Source organism: Erinaceus europaeus, chromosome 10 (assembly GCF_950295315.1).
Source record: "Erinaceus europaeus chromosome 10, mEriEur2.1, whole genome shotgun sequence".
In the NCBI taxonomy this organism is placed as follows: Eukaryota; Metazoa; Chordata; class Mammalia; order Eulipotyphla; family Erinaceidae; genus Erinaceus; species Erinaceus europaeus.
The window spans coordinates 27,738,494-27,758,528 of NC_080171.1; the positions used below are offsets into that span (position 1 = coordinate 27,738,494).

The 20,035-nt window shown below is 49.9% G+C and overlaps 1 protein-coding gene across 1 annotated transcript in view; it reads left to right on the plus strand.

Moving 5' to 3' along the window:
• The window catches only part of CCDC187 (coiled-coil domain containing 187), a 41,588-nt gene extending 22,362 nt beyond the window's left edge, over positions 1-19,226 (plus strand). The window contains exons 14-24 of the mRNA XM_060198998.1: positions 338-465; positions 4,259-4,346; positions 4,616-4,762; positions 7,392-7,546; positions 9,235-9,416; positions 11,066-11,154; positions 11,349-11,400; positions 14,320-14,462; positions 14,756-14,868; positions 15,604-15,662; positions 16,170-19,226. Coding sequence (XP_060054981.1) covers positions 338-465; positions 4,259-4,346; positions 4,616-4,762; positions 7,392-7,546; positions 9,235-9,416; positions 11,066-11,154; positions 11,349-11,400; positions 14,320-14,462; positions 14,756-14,868; positions 15,604-15,662; positions 16,170-17,968 — 2,955 coding nt within the window. The 3' untranslated portion in view covers positions 17,969-19,226. The remainder of the gene's footprint in view (positions 1-337; positions 466-4,258; positions 4,347-4,615; positions 4,763-7,391; positions 7,547-9,234; positions 9,417-11,065; positions 11,155-11,348; positions 11,401-14,319; positions 14,463-14,755; positions 14,869-15,603; positions 15,663-16,169) is intronic.
• The last annotated feature ends 809 nt before the right edge of the window (positions 19,227-20,035 follow it).

Genomic DNA, 20,035 nt, shown 5'->3' on the forward strand with positions numbered 1-20,035 from the left:
AGGTATCAAACCCTGCTGCCGGGTTGCACATTTCAAGGCAGTTAGCCTAGCCTTTATCACACCCTCTAAAATACAATAAGTCCTTGCCTGGGATAGAATTTGAGCATGGGGCCAAGATGATTCTACCCAGGAAAGGGGAACAGGCCAGAGGAGATGAGTATAGGTAGAGCAGTCCTGGAGGGCTACCTGGCATTGCTCCCACTGGGAGAGGCCAGTCCTGGGAGGGGCTGGGAAGCTCAGGCAGAGGTGACACAGCCTGGTAGGTCTGCCCTGTGCTGGTGGAGCCTGGCCTGGCTCGCAGCTTGTTCTGGGAACCTCTCTCTGCTTCCCATTCCAGATGCTGGAGCAGAGCCTGCGGGAGGAGGAACTGCATGCTCAGCACCAGGCCGCGCTGCTGCGCCTGAGAGAGAAGGCACTGGAAGAGAAGACTCGCACAGAGCTGGCTTTCCTGGAGCATCAGCGAGGGTGAGCACATGTGTGCCACGTCCTAGCTCGGCTGGTGCAAATCATGATGGTGTTTGCAGATAAATAGAAGGCATGGCAAAGTACCCCCCCACACACCACCAATGGGTTTATATAAGTTGAAGTCATCACAGTCTCAAATATTGTGCTTATTTTCCCAGTCTATCTTGCCAGGTCTTTACTTCTTTCTTTCTTCTTTTTAAAAATATTTGTTTATTTTTAAGATTTATTCATATTTAGGCTAAAAAGATAGTCACTTGGATAGTGTGCTTGCTTTGTTATACACACAACTGAAGTTCAAGCCTGGGCCCTACCATATTGAAGGCAGTTTTGGTGCTGTGGTGTCTTTCTATATGAGGGTAAAAAGTGGGTTTGGAGCAGTGAAGCCCGAGAGACAACCAATAAGAAAAACAAGATGTATTCTTATCTACTTATTAATTAGAGAGATGGGAAAAAGAACCAGAGTATCACTCTGGTATGTGGCAACGTCCAGGACTGAATATGGGACATCATGTTTTCAAGTCCACTGTTATATCCACTGAGAGTTCTCCAGACTGTTCTCCACAGAGGTTGGACCAGTTGACATTCCCACCAGCAGTGTAGGAGGGTTCCTTTGGCCCCACACCCTCTCCAGCATTTGCTGCTGTTACCTTTTCTGATGTATGACATTCTCACAGGAGTGAAGTGATATCTCATTGTTGTCTTGATTTGCATTTCTCTGACAATCAGAGACTTGGAGTATTTTTTCATATGTTTCTCGGCCTTTTAGATCTCTTCTGTGATGAATATTCTGTCCAAGTCCTCCCCCCATTTTTGGATGGGGTTATTTTTTGTCTTGTTGTTGAGTCTGGCAAGCTCTTTATATATGTTGGTTATTAAACTCTTATCTGATGTATGGCCTGTAAAGATCTTCTCCCATTCTGTGAGGGGTCTCTTGGTTTGGGTAGTGGTTTCTTTTGCTGTGAAGAAGCTTTTTAATTTGATGTAGTCCCACAGGTTTATACTTGCCATAGTCTTCTTTGTAATTGGATTCGTTTCATTGAAAACGTCTTTAAAATTTATGCGGAAAAGAGTTCTGCCAATATTTTCCTCTAAGTATCTGATAGTTTGTGGTCTAACATCCAAGTCCTTGATCCACTTGGAATTTACTTTTGTATTTGGTGAAATACAGTGGTTCAGTTTCATTCTTCTGCATGTTTCAACCCATTTTTTCCAACACCATTTGTTGAAGAGACTCTGCTTTACCCATTTAATAGTCTGGGCACCTTTGTCAACGATTAGATGTCCATAGGTGTGGGGCCTCATTTCTGGGCTCTCAATTCTATTCCACTGGTCAGTGTGTCTATTCATGTTCCAGTACCAAGCAGTTTTGATGACAATGGCCCTATAATACAGTTTGAAATCTGGGAGTGTGATGCCTCCGGTTCTGTTCTTTTTTCTCAAGATTGTTTTGGCAATTCTATGTCTTTTCTGGTTCCAGATAAACACTTGTAGCATTTGTTCTATTCTCCTAAAAAATGTGCTTGGGATCTTGATGGGGATAGCATTAAATTTGTAGATGGCTCTGGGTAATAGATTCATTTTGATGATGTTAATTCTTCCAACCCATGAACATGGAATATCTTTCCACTTCTTTGTGTCTTTTTCTATTTCTTTGAGTAGTGACTCATAATTTTCAGTATACAAGTCTTTCACTTCTTTGGTTAGATTTACTCCTAGATATTTTATTATTTTTGTTGCTATAGTAAAAGGAATTGATTTCTGGATTTCAATTTCTTCTAACTTAGTGTTTGCATAGAGGAATGCCACTGACTTTTGAATGTTAATTTTATAGCCTGATACCTTACTGTATTTCCTGATGATTTCCAAAAGCTTCTTGCTGGATTCCTTAGGTTTTTCCGTGTATACTATCATGTCATCTGCAAATAAGAAGAGTTTGACTTCTTTTCCAATCTGTATCCCTTGAATTCCTTGCTCCTGCCTGATTGCTATGGCAAGAACTTCCAACACTATGTTGAATAGTAATGGTGATAGTGGGCAGCCCTGTCTAGTACCTGATCTGAGTGGAAATGCTTCCAGTTTTTCACCATTGCGTATGATGTTGGCTGTAGGTTTGCTATATATAGACTCCACTATCTTCAGGAATTTTCCATCTATTCCCATTTTTTTGTAGTGTTTTGATCATAAAGGGATGTTGTATTTTGTCAAAGGCTTTCTCTGCATCTATTGATATGACCATGTGGTTTTTGGTCTTGCTTTTGTTGATGTGGTGGATCACATTGATTGATTCATGTATATTAAACCAACCTTGCATGCCTAGGATAAACCCCACTTGGTCATGATGAACAATCTTTTTGATATACTGCTGTATCCGGTTGGCTAGAATTTTGTTCAATATTTTCACGTCTATATTCATCAGAGATATTGGTCTGTAGTTTTCTTTTTTGGTTGTGTCCCTGTCTGCTTTTGTTATCAGAGTGATGTTGGCTTCATAGAAGCTGGCAGGGAGTATTCCAGTGTCTTAAATCTTCTGGAAGACTTTTAAAAGTAGAGGTATTAGTTCCTCTTTGAAGGTTTTGTAGAATTCATTTGTAAAACCATCTGGTCCAGGACTTTTATTTTTGGGGAGATTTTTGATAACTGTTTCAATTTCATTAGCTGTGATGGGCCTGTTCATGTTATCCACTTCCTCTTTACTTAGTTTTGGAAGTTGGTATCTAGGAAATCGTCCATTTCTTCCAGGTTCTCTAGCTTGGTGGCTTATAGTTGTTCATAGAAGCCTCGCACGATATGTTGAATTTCTGTGGTGTCTGTTGTGATGTCTCCTCTTTCATTTAGTATCCAATTTATTTGGGTCTTCTCCCTTTTTTGTTTTGTGAGTCTGGCTAAATGTTTGTCTACTCTTTTGTTTACTCTTTCGAAGAACCAACATTTACTTTCGTTGATCTTTTGTATGGTTTTCTTATTCTCAGTGTTAATTTATTTCTGCCCTAACTTTAGTGATTTCTGTCCTTCTGGTTGCTTTAGGGCCAGGTCACATCTTGCCAGCTCTTTCCAAGAGAGTTGTTTAAACACAGCTGTTTAAACAACATTCAAAATCAGTTGAATCTGCCTACAACTTGGCACTTTTACTTAAAACTCAGGGAAACCTTCCTATGTCTCTAAGTGCCCCTGCAGCAAACACAACCCCATTGAGGTTCATGTGGCCAGTCCAGGGAGCTGAACCTTCCAGTCTGTGCCACAGCAGCGACCCTCCCAGAGCTTCTTTCCCTCAGGAAGCCCCCAGCAGTGGGGTTGCCATAGCAGAGAAGATGCCTTTTTTTTAACTTTTTTTTTTTTTTTTTTTTAACACATTTGGCCTGCACAGGGCTTATTCCAGGGAAAATACTGCCTGAGAATTTGGGGCATAGAGGTGACTCCCTACCTCTCCCCCCTGGCCAGGTCAGGGCTCCAGACCCAGACACTTCCAGATCATGGCAGGAGGGGGAATGACAGCCTGGGGCCAGAAAAATAGCTCACTTGCATAACACACTGCTTTGTCATGTGCATGACCCAGGTTTGAGCCTAACCCTCACTGCATTGAAGGAAGCTTCAGTGCTACAGTCTCTTTCATTCTTTCTCTGTGAGGGAAGGAGTGAGAGAGGAAGGGGAGGGTATTGAAAGACAACCTGATCTGGTGTCTTGAGGCTCCTAACCCTTCACCACTTCCTCCCAGTTTCTGAATGTGGGTTCTGAATGCCAGTCCTGTAGGTCAATAGTTTTTCATGCAGCTCTGTACACCCCATCCCCAAACCAGGTTTCTGAGCAGCATGGGGAACTCTGCTGTGCTGGCGACCTTGGCGGAGAGGCGACAGCAAGCGCTCAGTAAACAGGAACAGGAGCAGGTAAAGTGACCTGAGTAGAATAGGCAGCCCATCCCTAGGCACCCTCTACCTTACTGGGGTGGGGTGAGCCTACCACCCCCTCTCGAAGGAGTTCCTGAGCCTTGGACACCTGCTGAGATGGCAGAAGACTCTGCAGAGGCCTGGGACCGTATAATAGCTCCAGGGGCCAAAACCAGGCTGTCCTCTGTCCCCTGAGCATGCGCCCCATCTCAGTGTGTGCTCTTCCCTGGGTGGGTGCTGACGTCTCTCCTTCTTTCCCCGGTCTCCAGAGGGAGATCCATTACCTGCAGAGCATCTCGCAGTTGGAGCACCGTGAGAGGATGCTGCTTCTGCAGCACCAGCAGGACATGGCCTTGGTGCAGAGAGCTGTGACCCAGCTGCGGTGGGAGCTCCAGGCCCGGCCCAGGCTGCTGCAGGTGGGCACTTCATCTGGGCATAGGGGCTCAGCATGACCAGGAAATACTGCCACGTCTGTCTCATGTCACTCCTCTGAGGGTTTCTCATGGGGTGCTGAAGGTGGTGAGGAGAGGAGGGAGCAAATGGGGACCTTCAGGCCAGTCAAGAGGGAGTTAGATCCAAGAGGTAGTGGTAGGTGTTTCCACCAAGAATGGAGATGGAGGTAGGGAGTCAGAGACGAAGGTGGGTGAGTTGGGTGAGGGTTTACTTAGCAAGTTCGGGGCAATGGGAGAGGAGATGGATGCAGGGCTAGGAAAACAGCACAATGGCTATGCAACAGACTCTGATGTCTGAGGCTCAGAGGTTCCAGGCTTAATTACTGACATCTCCATATGCCAGAATTGTACAGGGCTCTGGTAAAAAGATATAAAATAAGGGCCGGGGGCTGGGTGGTGGTGTACCCAGTTGCGCACATGTTATTATGTGTAAGGATCTGAGTTCAAACCCCAGTCCTCACCTATAGGAGAGGAAGCTTCATCAGTGGTGGAACTGTGCTGTGTCTCTTTCTCCTTCTCTATCTTCCCTTCCCCTTCTCTCCAGATTTCCTTCTGTCTTTATCCAATAAAAAAGAACAACAATTAAGTAAAAAGAAACTGTTTATTTGCGGCTGGGGAGTCAGCGTAATAGTGATGCGGAAGACTTATGCCCAAGGCTCTGAAGTCCCAAGTTCAACCCTCTATACCAACACAAGCCAGAGCTGAGCAGTGCTATGATCTCAGTCTCTCTCTCTCTCTCATTAAAAATAAATAAATAAATAAATAAATACAGTATTGAAAAAGAAACACTTTATAGGAAGTCAGGCAGTATGCAGCAGGTTAAGTGCATGTGATGCAAAGTGCAAGGACCAGCTTAAGGATCCCATTTTGAGCCCCCAGCTCCCCACCTGCAGGGGAGTCACTTCACAGGCGGTGAAGCAGGTCTGCAGGTGTCTGTCTTTCTCCCTCCCTTTCTGTCTTCCCCTCCTCTCTCCATTTCTCTCTGTCCTATCTAACAATGACGACATCAATAACAACAATAATAACTAAAATAACAATAAAAAACAAGGGCAACAAAAGGGAAAAATAAATATTTAGAAAAGGAACACTTTATTGGGTTAGGGAGATATCATAATGGTTATGCAAGAAATGACTTTAATACCTGAGGGGTTCACGGTTCTAGGTTCAGTTCCCAGTACCACCATAAGTCAGAGCTGAGTAGCAACCTGATAAGAAAGGAGAAAGAAAGAAAGAAAGAAAGAAAGGAAGGAAGAAAGGAAGGAAGAGGGGGAGGGAAAGGAGAGAAAGAGGAGTAGACAGTGGTAGGGCTGGGGAGTTAAGGCAGAAAGGAGAGCTCTTCAGAGAGACCACAAGCAGCAGTGACCCCTTGCTCTGGCTCTCCTTCCCTGTCCACTGCGCCTACAGGAGCTGTATGGATGCAGATGGATACTCCTCCGCCCTCCCCCCCCCCCCCACATAAGATGAAGAAAGTGAGGGTCTCTTCTATCTGGCCACTGAGGAAGGAAAAAAGGGGTTCTGGGGGACCAGGCAGTAGCGCACTGGATTAAGCTCATGCAGTACTAAGTGCAAGGACCTGTGCAAGGATCCTGGTTTGAGCCCCTCCCCACCCCAGCTTCCCACCTACAGGGAGGTCACTTCATAAGTGGTGAAGCAGGGCTGCAGGTGTGGGTCTGTCTTTCTCTCTCCCTCTCTCTCTCTCCCCCTCCCCTCTCAATTTTTCTCTGTCCTACCCAATAAAATGGAAAAAATGGCCACTAGGAGCAGTGGCTATGTAGTGCTGGCACTGAGCCCCAGTGATAACGCTGGAGGCAAAAAAAAAAAAAAAGACAAGGAGAAGTGTTCTTTTTTTGTTGTTGCTCTTTTTTAAAATATTTATTTATTTATTTATTCATTCCCTTTTGTTGCCCTTGTAGTTATTATTGATGTTGTCATTGTTGGATAGGACAGAGAAAAATAGAAAGAGGAGAGGAAGACAGAGAGGGGAAAAGAAAGACTCCTGCAGACCTTCACCACTTGTGAAGTGACTCCCCTGCAGGTGGGGAGCTGGGGGCTCGAACCCTTGCAGGTAGCTGAGGGCTTGAATCCCTGCAGGTAGGGAGCCAGTAGCTGGGGGCTGGGGGCTCGAACTCTTGCAGGCAGCTGAGGGGTCAAACCCCTGCAGGTAGGGAGCCGGGGACTCAAACCAGGATCCTCACGCCAATACTTGAGCTTTGCGTCACCTGCACTTAACCCACTGCGCTACCGCCCGACTCCCTAAGGGGAAGTGTTTTGTAAAGCTCTAGGTTAGGTGTGCAGCCACTCTGTGGGAGGCCTGACCTGGCTCAGCCTGTGGGATGGGGAGCAGGGTTGCCTGGTTCCACAGTATAGCCAAGGCCAGGTCCTGTGTGTCTGCGTCTGTGTCTGTGGGGGTATTGTTAGCCCAGGGTGCAGGGCTCCTGAGAGGAGGGGACAGTTGTCTCAGTCAGGTGCCTGTTTCTGGAGCTCCCCCACCCCAGGCACAGTGCTACCACAGCAGGGAGCCTACCACCAGCTTTTCCTGTGGTGGAAGGGACAGGGAAGCCTCAGCTAACTCACCTTGTGCTATTCTTTCTAGAATTCCAACCCGGAAGACAAGGCTGCCTCAAAGGGAGCCTCCTCAGCAAGTCAGCAACTAGGGGGTCACACACAGGACTCCTCATGCCGCCCCACTCAGCTCCAGCCTGGCAGCCACTCTCCCTGGAGGAGCCCCAAGAGCCCCCAAATCTCACAGTGAGTCTGTGGGCTGGACAACTGGTACTTGATTAAAAGTCAAGATCTTGTGCTGGGTGGACAGCCTGCTCATGGCTGCAGGGTGAAGCTTGTGGAAGGGAAGGGAGCCCTAAGGCCACTTGACGGCCGCTGCAAGAGGCACTGGCATTCTTGTGCTGGCCTGGGGGTGGCCCAGAAGGTCTCATCCCTCTCAGCCTGTTTTTCCATCTGTGAAATGGGGACCAGGATGCACACCCACTGCGGCTGCGTCAGAATGCGATGGAACCGAGTGGTACTGGCTGGCATGTGTGTGACTTCCCGGTTATCAGGGTCTCTCCTGGGCTGGTCCCCATGGGCTGCTGTGCTGGAAGGATCTGGTCACATGACCAATCACCTGGGTGTTTGCAATTGAGAGGGGCATCCAGGCTGAGTTAGGGGGCTGGGTGGGGCCTCCCTATCCAAGCTTCCCACCCAACCCTGTGCTGGACAGACCTTCTCCCTTCTATCCTTCCTCTTCAGCCAGCCATCCCCTTCTCTTCTGAGCTTCCTCCTTTCCTCTCCCAGAGCCCTCCCCACACACCCCACAGAGCGAACTTGAGGGGGAGGGTAAGGATACAAGTGGTGACCTGCACCAGGGAGAGAGTCTTGCCCTCTAGGAACAGCCTTTGACCCCTGCACTCTTGTTGGAGACCCCCGCCCATTCAAAGGTCTTCTTTCAGGGTGGGGTGTGTTCATGTTTCCCCCAGGAAGAGAGGCCAGGGGGTGTGAGCTCCACTAGGGCTCCCCTCCCAAGCATCCTGTCTAAATAAATCTCTGCAGACCCATCTGCCATCCCTGTTGCTGTTGATTGATTGCGTCCCAAGAATTGGGACTGGTGTCCAGCTTTGAGAAAGGCCAGGGGCTCTCAGTACTTGTGCTTAGCAGACCTGGGCCCTGGTCCAGAGTGGGAGGGAAATGTCTGTCTCCTGGGAGAGCAGTGTGCCGGTCTCCTTGTGTGATCCCTGCTGGGAATTAGGAAGCAGAGACTAGCAGTTCTCTAGAAGGACAGCTCTGGCCCCTTGGGAAATGTCTTGAGAATTTGCCACACAAAGGGGAGGACATAGTTCCTTTGTCTGAGAGTCCACAGAGCTCTGGAGCTCTAAGGGGTCAGGGCAGATGCATCTGTGAACAAAGGTTTCTGGCTTCCCAGTTCAAAGTTCCGTGGGTACTGTGGGTCACTGGTCTGAGGACCACTAGTGGAAGAATGACAAGCCTTTACAAGGGTGTGGGACCCCATCCTGGTCTTTCTCAGCCTAATTTAGCACCCATTCCAGCTCTAAGGGGTGAGAAGCATGGCTACATCCCAGATAGAATTATGTTCCTTGCTATCCAAGGCTGTGACAAGGGTGGCTTCCTGTCACTTGGAAATGTGGCCAGGGCCTAGCCATGGGTCTGGCAGGGGTGTTCAGGCCTTCTCTTGATATACTGTCTTGTGTCTGAGACCCAGTGCTGAAAACAGAGGCTTCTCCTTCCCTACACACCTGGTGTTCATGTCCCATCACCCCCCCAGCACTGTCCCCTTTAGGGAGTGACAGGCTTAGGAATGAGGGTCTGGGACCTGACTTCCTTTACCCTCATCTCAATTGCTTGGCCAGTGATATTGGCTGTCCCTTGCTGAGACAGGTGGACTCAGCCAGGTAGGCAGTCAGCACCCTCTGCATTGCCTGCAGCCTTCCCACTGAGCAGCAGGACAAGACGGCCCCCAGGGCAGCCGCACTTGTGGATTGCCACCTGCAGTCTCCTCCAAAGTTGAGGCCATCATGGGAAGAGGTGACACCTGCAGATGTTGGAAGACTTACCCTGGTGGCCCCCAGCAAGCTGGTGGAGAATGCTGATCGCTGTGTGGGTCAAGGTAATGGACAATCTGGAGCAGTGACAAAGAGCCTTTCAGACAAACAACAGCTAAAGGAGTTCACGAGCAGCTGTGCAGCCGAGGATTGCAGCCCCTCACTGGGCAAGCCTGAGACCTAGGGGAGCATAGTGCTTGGAGTCAGACAGCTCTGGGTCCCAGCATGTGGCACCCAAGCTGAGTGAGGTGGCGTCACTCCTCCAGATCTGGTTGGCTTGTTTGTGATCTGTTCTTCTGGGAAGAGCTCAGCATGTGGGACATCACCACTACTTGTATGCACAACAACCCCAGAGGCCCCTGTCCTCCATGGGCTGGCTCCTCCCTGCCCTCCCTGGTCTCAGTCTCCTCATCTATAAAGTGAGGAGTGAGAATCTGTGTTCTAGTTTTCTGGGATGACAACAAATGACCACAAACTGGTTTTTTTTTGTTTGTTTGTTTGTTTTGTTTTTGGTTTTTGTGAGGGAAGTGGAGGAAAAGGGAGAGAGAAAGAGGTAGAGACACCACAGCACTGCTTCACCACCTGTGGAGTTCCCTGGGGGAGCATCCATGGTGCTCCCATGCGGTGTTGAGGCTGTAACCTAGGGCCTTCTGCTTGGTAAAGCAAGCTAGCTCCTAGTGTCAGCAGGGTTCCTTCCTTAACGCCTTCCTTCCTCCCCTCCTTCCTTCCTTTTAAAATTTATATTTATTTAGGATAAAGACAGGGAAATTAAGAGGGAAGGGGGCAGTAGAGAGAGAGAGAGTTAGAGAGAGAGAGAAAGAGATGGAGAGAGAGAGAGAGAGGAGAGAGAGAGAGAGAGAAACATGTAGCTCTGCTTCATCACTTGTGAAGTTCCTCCCTTTAGGGTAGGGGCTGGAGACTTGAGCCTGAGTACTTGTGAATAGAAATGTGTGCTCAACTGGGTGTGCCACCATATAGCCCTAGCAGGGTTTCTTTTTTTCTTTGTATAAAGATAGAGACAAAGAGGCAGAAAAGAGAGAGAGAGGGAGACAGAGAGACAGAGAGAGACTGAAACCACAGTGTCAAAACTTCATTCAAAGCAGTGGGGGTCAGGCTTCAACCTGGATCACACACAGGGCAAAGCAGTTTGCTATACAAATAGAGTGTTCTCTGCCCCTGGGGCAGTTTTAAAGGACAGAAATGTCTCCCTTAGGTTCTGAGCTGGAAGTTAGAATTCATGGGGTCTTAGGACCTTGTTCCAGACCTTATCCCTTCTCTGGGGCCACTCCTTGTTTTCTGGGGACTCCCTCAAATTCCAGAGGGTCCCTCAAATTCTTAGAATTCCCTACTCTAACAGACTCTCCTCAAGTTTAAGGGGCTCCACTAATGTCCTTTAAAACTGAAATTCTTGGGAGTCAGGCAATATTGCAGTGGGTTAAGCACACATGGCGCAAAGTGCAAAGACTGGCATAAGGATCCTGGTTCGAGCCCCTGGCTCCCCACCTGCGGGGGAATCCCTTCACAGGCAGTGAAGCAGGTCTGCAGGTGTCTATGTTTCTCTCCTCCTCTCTCCATTTCTGTCTGTCCTATCCTACAATGAAGATAGACAACAATAATAACTACAACAAGAAAACAAGGGCAACAAAAAGGGAATAAGTAAATAAATATTAAAAAAAAAACAACACTGAAATTCTTGGTTCTGTGTGCTTTGCAGAACCTGAGGCTAGGCCTCATGTCCCCCTGCTGGGCCTTCAAGATATGACTGCCCTGGACACTGGTCGAGCACCAAGCCCGACCTTTTTGGTATGTACCCTCAGAAAGTGCCCTGTTTGCTCTGTCCTGTTGACTTCTGCTTGCTCTGCATTAGGACCCTGTGTGCCAGCATTTGCTTAGCTCCTGTGCTGATTAGGTGCTTCATCTGCTCACATGCTGGGTGCCCTCTCCCTGGTGGCCCTAGTGGCTCTAGGTAAGTTTTGCTTTCTGTCTTGTGTTCACAGGTAGATAAGGAGGAAGGTGGCCTTTCTGCTGCTGGGCTCAGACTACTGGAAGGTATGTCCCCTGCCAGGTGTGATCAGGGTCCCCCCATCCCTGTGGGCCTGGTCAGAAGCTTCCTCACACCCAGAGGATCTCCCCACAATTGTGCGGGCCACTGTAGCTGTAAGATCCTGTTCTGAGGAACAGCAGGAGCCCCACCTGCTGGGATCTGGGGTTCTGATGAGTCCCCAGATTGAAAGAAAAGGAATGACTTCAGTACATCATTGTTGGTGAGAGAAAAGAGGTCTAGAGTGGCAGGCACATGGTGGACATCTTGCAATGAGATTCTGCCAAATGTTCCTCTGTTTATTGAGTATATGTGCACACAGCTGTGTCAAGAATATACATCTTAATGGAGTTCATAATTGAATAATCTCTCCCCTAGTATGTAAACCACTTTATGTCCGACTTGTTATCTCCAATTCTAGTGATTATATCAGATTCTGTGGTTACTCTGCAAATCCTGACCTCACCTGAAGGATGTAGGCACAGTTCAGGATTATCAGAGATGTCAGGCTTGTTTTACCCTAGAGGGCCTTTTGACCCCTATCTGTGTTTACCCTGATATTGGCTAAACATCTCTCGAGGGTGAAGAGGTGCACAGAGGTAGCAAAGTATTTCTGCCATGTCTGGTTCTAGTACACAGAAATGGGTCACGTATCTGTAAGCAACGACATTATGATTCACAGGTTCCCAGCACCCACCTGCTCAGGCATTGAAGTTGCATTGGTGGCTCATGTCTGGTGGCTTCTGGTGACCCGAGGCAGATTTTTTAGAAAATTAACCTGCTCCTGCTATTTGGTGGCACCCTTGCTTACCTGGCCTGACTTCTTAGCATAGAAACGAACGTTGTAATAACTGATGGTACCTTAGAGCATTATTTGACAGGGAAGGGGGAACTCCTTCAGTCTGTGAGAAGTCTGTGGTAGTGAGGCAGAATAGCCAGGGGCCTCTGTGGTCCCTGCTCATTACAGTGACCAGATTCCACCTCCAGATGATTCTCCAGTGGGCCCTCCATGTCAGGCTGTATGTTCAAAGTACCTTCCTGACGGCCCCACAGTCCTGGAATGCTGGGGAGAAGCATTTAGTTGCACCAGGGGTACTGGGGTACTGAGGAGAGCTCCCAGGGACGTCTGCTGGGCAGGGCACATTTGTGACTGTCCCCTTCCTCTCAGAGCCCACCCTGGTGACTGAGGCGTAGCCTTCTAAGTTGCCCAGCACATACAGTTTGCTCAAAGCCTCCCTCACAGTCTCCATACCAGAGAGGCTCATGGCCACTGCTGTGCACCCCACTCATGTGCTCTGGCAGCACTATGGGGTGCACCCTCCTGCCCTCTTTGCAAATGGGGAAACTGAGACAATGAACCTTATGCAGTGTGCTCATGTTTGAAGCAGAGGTCTGTCTAGTTGGCGTCAGTTATGCTCTCCTGTCTCCTTGCTGTCTGCAGGAAACCGTGTTCCTTTATTGTGTGAAAGCAGATGGGGGGGCAAGGTATCCCCTTTTCATTGAGGGAGGTGCTGCATTTGGGGCTCTAGACAAATAGCTTTGATTCCCTCAGACCCCAGCATGGCATCCCTGTACCTTCAAGTCTCAGGGCACAGTGAAAGTGCAGGAAGACAGTGACATACAACATGAAAGTGCTTCTTGGTGATGACTTGGATACAGCCCCCACCCCCTGGTTTCTCAATGCCTTCACCTGCCCCCTCTCCACCATGTCCATGTGGGCAGAGCAGGGCATGGGACCCCTGGAGACCAGACACTAAGGAGGAGAGCACAGGAATTTGAAAGCCACTTGTGAGAGTTCTCCCCTCTCCCCACATACGTGGCAAGTTTTCTCAGTTTGAAATGCTTTTCCCCCAAGTTTCTTCTGGCATTTTATACCAGTAACTATTCCATAGCAGGCTAATTTTAGGAGAAGAAAGCCATCATTTTTAGAAGAAAGTCACCAAAAACCATTCCTTTTCTTCATGCTAACCAAATACACTTCAGAGAGGGTGCAGGTTTGGTGCCAAATGCTAGAATGAGGCAAATGTGGCATGATGGGCAGGGAACAGGCAGAGACGTGCCCAGAGTGGTCAGAGGACCAGGGAAGAAGCTGGGTCATGAGATGCCTTGGTGCAAAGAAAAATCATGTTTGCACTTTGTTGTCCTGTCTTAAGCAAGCAATCTCAGCAAGTCTAAGGGCATGATGCACACCTTGACTAAATGTGACAACAGAGGTGACATGCATACGTGCTCCTGGAAAGGTGGTGGTGATAAACTTGCTCTGGGAAGGTGACTGCAGACCTTCAGTGTGTGGAAAAAACCTCCCAGTAAAATGAAGTGCAGCCCAGTGAGTTGTGTTTGTACTATGATAAGTACTGAAGTTATTCTGACAACCTTTTTTTTTTTAAATTGTGTATGTGTAAGAGACCAGAGCACCACTGCCATTATAAGGTCCTATTCTATTGTATGCATATTGTATGTACATGCATACCCCTCTGGGGACTTGTTGCACCCATGTGACTCCCTTACTCCTGGCGAATTCCTTTTTTCCTTTTTAATATCAAATAAGGAGGGAGAGAGAGAGAGAGAGAGAAATTCTGTAACACCAATCTGCCACTTGTGAAACTCCCTCTGTGCATGGTGCTCTGCTCCTGTTAGGTACTGAGGGCTTGAACCTGGGTCCTCGAGCATGGTGAAGTGTGCCCTACCAGCCCGTCTATTTGTTTTTGTCTCTGCTGTTCCAATTTGATACCAGAGTTCATACCCTGAGCCAGATGCTTGTAAGTCATGGGCTATACTACTGAGCCACCCCTCTGACCTTACTCTTGAGTTTGATGTTCACTGTCATGTGGTTGCAAAATTTTCAAACACTGCATAATTCCCAGACACCATACTCTCTGCACCTAGGTTCTGTACCCATCTGCACTGACAACCCCTTTGCCTCGTAGGAGACCCCCATACTGACCCCAGTCCCTCGTTGGCAGAGAAGACCCAGGCGTTTCTGGAAAGCCAGGCAGGAAGTGTCCAGACCCTGAGGCTGCCCTCCTTCTCCTTGGACAGTGAGGGTCCTCACAGCCCCCCAGAAGCCAGTGTGAGTCTCTTGCACCTCTGCAGGCTGGGCTAGCACCTAATCTGTATGGCTTTCTGAGAGGTATGTGTGTGTGTGTGTGTGTGTGTGTGTGTATGCATCCACCAGCTTGATTCACCTGTGGGGTGGTCTCTGGAGTCACTGAAGGAGGGCTCTGATGAGTAGGGACTCCTTAACTTTCTGTGGGGGGGGGGAGGTGGTCACCAGCACAGCTTGGGAAAAGGGCTCTGAAGTGGGGCTTGAATCCGCACCTGGAAGAGGTGTTCCTTCCTTGACCTTGACATTTCTGTTTCCAGCAGGAAGCTGAAGGCAGCGCATGTGGAAAGGGTGTGGATTCGGGGCTGGAATGTGCCAATGGCTTTATGAGGGAGCCCTACAAGACAGAAAGCAGAAGGACAGGGGACCAGAGGTATGGAGTCTGGAAACCTGGGGCCCAGCCCGGGCAGCAGAGGGGGCCTGAGGAGCAGAGATGTTGGCTCAGCATCTCCTGTTCTCTCTCTGGAGATCCTCCTACTGTCCTTTGTCCTGACCTAGGCTGCTGTGCACACTTCCCCCCTCCCCATGCCCTCCTGAGTTTGGTCTCCCTTTGAGAATAAGGATGTCACCTGGGGCATCCATTTATAACCCAGCAGTGTGGGGAGCAGGAGGGTCCTTCTAGAGACTCCTGGGTCTCTTCAAGGGTGACCTCTCAGCTGCCTCATCCAGTGTTGACTGAGCTCAGACCAACATCCTATAAGACAGGGCACCTCATCCTTCCCCCGAAGTCTCATTCTGTCTTCCACTGTGAGCAGGTGAATGAAAGGCACACTTTCCAGGGGCCGAGTGGTGGTGCACCTGGTTGAGTGCACATGTTACAATGCACAAGGATGTGGGTTTGAGCCTCTGGCCCCCCATCTGCAGAGGGAAAGCTTTGTAAATGGTGAAGCAGTGTTGCAGGTGTCTGTCTCTCTCCCTCTCTGCTCCCCTTCCCCTCTGGATGTCTGAGTATCTATATACAATAAGTAAATAAATAAACAGACAATATTTTTTTTAAAAAAGAAAGGCACGTTTTCCAAATATGGGGCAGTTAAAAGATCCCATAAGTGAGCCCCAAGGAGGAGGGGAAAGATGGGGATCCCAGGCCCTCCTCTGAATGTACTTTCAGGACAGAAAGCTGTTGGCAGAAGCTGAGCAACACCACCCATCAGGAAGCTGCCTCCACAGGTGAAGCCCCTGACTCTGCCTCCCACCTTGCTCAGGACCACTGAGCCCCCACTCTAGCCCACCCAAGGGCAGCTTCACAGCAAAGCTGCCTTTCTCTCCAAGCTCCTGCCTTCCCCACTGCCCAGCAATGTCCTCACCACTATCACTTGGGTCCTAGATGTCAGGTCAGTGGACTGTGGACAGAGCCTTCCCTCCCCACTCCCCCCCCCCAAAAAAAAAGACAAAAGAAGGCCAAGCCAACAGCCCAGATCTTGACCACAGCTGCAGTCCTAAGCCCAGGTCTCCAGGATGCAGAGACATGCCACCAGATGTGACTCTGAGATTGACTTACACAGTAACTGGTGGGGGAGAAGGGGGTCCACATGCTCCTGGGGCTCTGGTTTGGATGCGTGAGACTAAGGGCCCTGAGGGAATGGGCTATGGCTCTGACCAACATGGGGGACCTTCTTATGGGCAGAGGATGTGAGAACTGTGTCTCTTTCACCCTGGTCTCCCCTCTCTCCACAGCTTCAAGGGAGGCAGTCCAGCCTGCAGGAAGCCCTTGGCACTCATTCGTGGCCGAGGACCTGAGCTCTGAGTCTGCCTCACCTCCCAGGACCTGCTCCATGTCTTCAGCAAGGTCGTCAGCCAGCTCTGTGAGTGACCTGTCCTGGCCTTCTCTCCAGGAGTTCCAGAAAGCATCAGCCATCCTGGTGCAGCTTTCTCAGAGCTCCCTGTCAGACTGGGAGGCTGAGGGTGTTGCAGCCACCAACCCTGACCGGCCCAAGGACTCTGTGGGACCCCACCAGGATGTGGGGCAGGGAACCTGGGAGAAGGTGGAGGGCACTGAGGCCAGTCCTCTTCAAGGCCAGTCCCCTGTAGCAGGGGACCCAGAGCCAGCTGGAGGCCACCTATATACTGGCTGGCCAGAACCACTCCCAGTGAACCCCTCTCCAAGGTCAGGGTCAGAGCTGCCTGCAGCATCCAATGAGGTCTGGGATGAGGAGAAGCAGCCTAAGCTGGGAACCTCTGGGCATTTCTCACCTGCTGGTGACTCAACAGACCTAGAGAGCTGTGGAGTGCCTTCTTCTTTGGATTCTGGGGAGGGAAAGGAAACTTCTGGAACCAATGGGAGCCTGAGCAGTGGATCAATTACAGGAAAGTCCAAGCAGACATGCCCTGTGGCTGCCTCCACAGCATTCCTGTGTTCAGCCTCTTCTTCCTCCAGTGACTTAGTTCTGTCCCCATCCTTCCCTTCAGGGACCCCAGCATCCAAAAGACCTGATTTTGACAAAGAAGAGACCAGGTCTCTACAGGCCTTGGTTGACTGCCTAGGGGGGCACAAAGATGCTGCTCCAAGCCCATCTACTGACAGGAAACCCATATCTGAACCTGAGGTCCCTGTCAGCCTTCAGGCTTCTCCTGGGGATCCCAGTGGGTTGCCAAACTCAGCAGGCATGAACCTGGCACCCAGGCATGGGAAGAACAGAGCTCTGCCTGTCCTCAGGGAAGTGCCTCCTGCCAGGGCTGGCATTGCCTTGCCTGAGATCCTGTCCCCTGTGGATGAGGTGCTGTCCTACAGTAGTGCTGACTTTCCATCCTCCACCTGCAGGGACTCCCATCTGCCACCTCCTCCCTCCCTGCCCACTGAGAATGAGGCTGATGCTAGCCCCTACTCCTATGACTTCCCATCCCCCCCTACAGACAGTGCTCTGTTTCCTGGGGGTTCACTGGGCCCCCAAGGTGAGGATACCTCCATGGAGGCAGAGTTTCCCTCCTTGTCTGAGGAGGACTTGCCAAAGGCACTGTCCCTGGGGGCCCAGGGCTTGGGGCTCTGCCTGGAAGGCCTTGAGGGGAAATTTGATGGATTGAGTTCTGGGGCAGAGGTTGAGGCTGTGGGTGGTTTGTGGTCTGAACCTGTCCAATGGCCAGGGTCCTCTTTGAGTGAGCAAGCAGGCAGTGCCTTTGGGAGCACCCCAGGGCTGTTGGTGCAGTCCCTGAACCCAACCAGAGAGACCCACAAGGCTGGAGATAGTGTGCCAAAGCTGTTGGTGACTGAGGAAGCAGGGCCACCTGGCCCTGTGCAGGAGGACTCTGGCCTGGGCACAGGACCCCACACTGACCCCCACGGTATGGAGACAACCGAGGCAGTGGATCTGGTCTCCACCCAGCTCAGCAGGAGGATACTGTGTGACACAATGACTGTGCTCTCGAGGCTGGCCCAGTCTGGCAGTGCCCTTGGCCAGGAGCCAGCAAGTGCCAAGCAGGTCCCTGACACTCAAATGGAGGCAGACCAGAGGGGCCCTGAAACACACAGATGCCTGTGAGATCATCATTCATGCTGGCACACACATAAGTGGGGTGGGGGGGGATTTGGGATTCTGGAACTTTACCAGCAGTGGTGTCACGGAAAATAGGCACTTGCAGCTGACCATATGGATTGTTATTTGGTAACTCCTGCGTGTTCCCTGTGAGTGACTGTATTCTTCTGTGTCTGGTTTACTCTGGCTGCCAGGCTCCAGAAAAATCCCTGAGCTGAAGAAATGAAGAGGCAGGACTGGAAATCTGTGGAGGGTGGGGACCCAAGGTGCAGGGCTATCGTGAGGGTGTTTCTTCCTGGGCTCATGCTCTCTGGGTTGGAGAGAACTCGACCAGAGCCAATCTGGGCTGCTGCTTACTCAGCGATAGGGGAGAGAAACCAGGAACTCGTGGTGGAGCGGGAACGCAATGCTTCTTTATTGATCAGAGACAACGCCTTTATATATATCTTTAACCGGAAGTGGCAAGTCAGAAAAGGAAATGGCTAGGAAAGGGGGTGGAGAACAGGAAAGAGCATGAAGGTAGAAAGCTTCCATAGCAACTGTTGAGAAGGTTTTAACTGATGGGATTAATTAGTACCCTGCAGGCAGGGCGGGTCTCAGGCAAAACAATAATTATGTAAATAGACCATAGTATCAGCAATGGAGCAGAGCAGGGGGGCTGTCCGACACCAAGGCCTGGCCAGTCATCTAGTGCATAGTCGGTGGTGTGTATGTGTGTGTGTTTGTACAGAGCTGGGACAAGGAGTGGCTCTTTCAGTTGAGCTAGAGAGAGACAGAAGACAGTAGCCCTGAGATGGATGCAAGGTGCTGAGGTAGGAAATGTGCTTTTGTTTCCAAAGACTGGGAGCTTTGAGGCCTTCCCTGTGGTACTCAGCCAGTCTTGGGGTGTTTTGGGGTGACGGTATGTTTTCTGCAGCCCCAGTTATCATAGACTGAGAAAATGGCAATAGATTGGTTGGAAGTCACATCACCCTCAGTCAGCAAACTTCCAGGCTGTCCTGAGGGAAGGGGGTGGGGAGGACAGAGTTGGCCTGAATGGTTTCAGGATCCCATCTAGAAGAATGATCTCCCATTTCCTAGAAGGCCATCCATTATCCACAACACTTCGGACCTGGAAGGTGCAGGTGCAGGTGGTGGGCATGTGTGGAATGTCCTGCTCCAGCCCACCCACCTTCCAGATCTCTCTGCAGTTCTACCCACTTCCCTGGGAGCCCATGTCAAGCAGGAATCCAGGAAATTGGTGTACAGAGGATTTCCGGGGGTGGGGGGAGGGCAAGTCTCAAGGAGGCCTGTGAGAACAATACAAGCTGCTGAGCTGCAGCCCAGGCAGAACCGTTGTGGTTCTGGGCCAGCTGGGACAGTGGGACACTGAGGACAGCTCAGCATGACCTCCACTGAGCAGTCTGGGGTGAACCATGGACAGCTGGCCTTCACTGGGCTAGGGGACAAGCCTGTGTGGTGGTGACCCCCACCCACTGCAGCCACCACCACTAGTTACTGATGAGCTCTGATGAGGGTCCTTACAGACCCCCTACCCCCCATCAGAGCAGTGCCACAGCCATTCTGTTGGCAGAAGACACAGCATCTAGTGCCCAGATTTGGAAAACTTGGGCCCTTGTACCCCTTGTGCCAATCTCTAAGCTTTTCTTCTCATGGTAGGGCCCAGCTGCACCCACTCCTGTGGTCCGAATGCCAACAGCACAGCCATCCTTGGGGATGGTACATTCAACCTACCCTCAAAAGCATTCACTAGAAAACGGCAAAATCTCTTGCTTATACTCCTTGCTTTGCACATCGAAGTGTCCTGCTGGGGGGTGGGGCGGGTGTGTGTGTGTGTCATTTTAATACTTTTGTCCTGAATCATATTTTTTGTGCATTTGGGGGCTCAATTGCTTGTAAGTGTGCCCATAAATCAAATCTTTTATAAAGAGGAGCTTTCATATTTGCTTCTGATTTTTATGTGACTTTTTATTAGTAATTTAATGATTAATATCATCATTATAAAATAACAGGGGTATAATTCCACACAGTTCCCACCACCAGAGTTTCATGTCCTATTGCCTCCATTGGAAG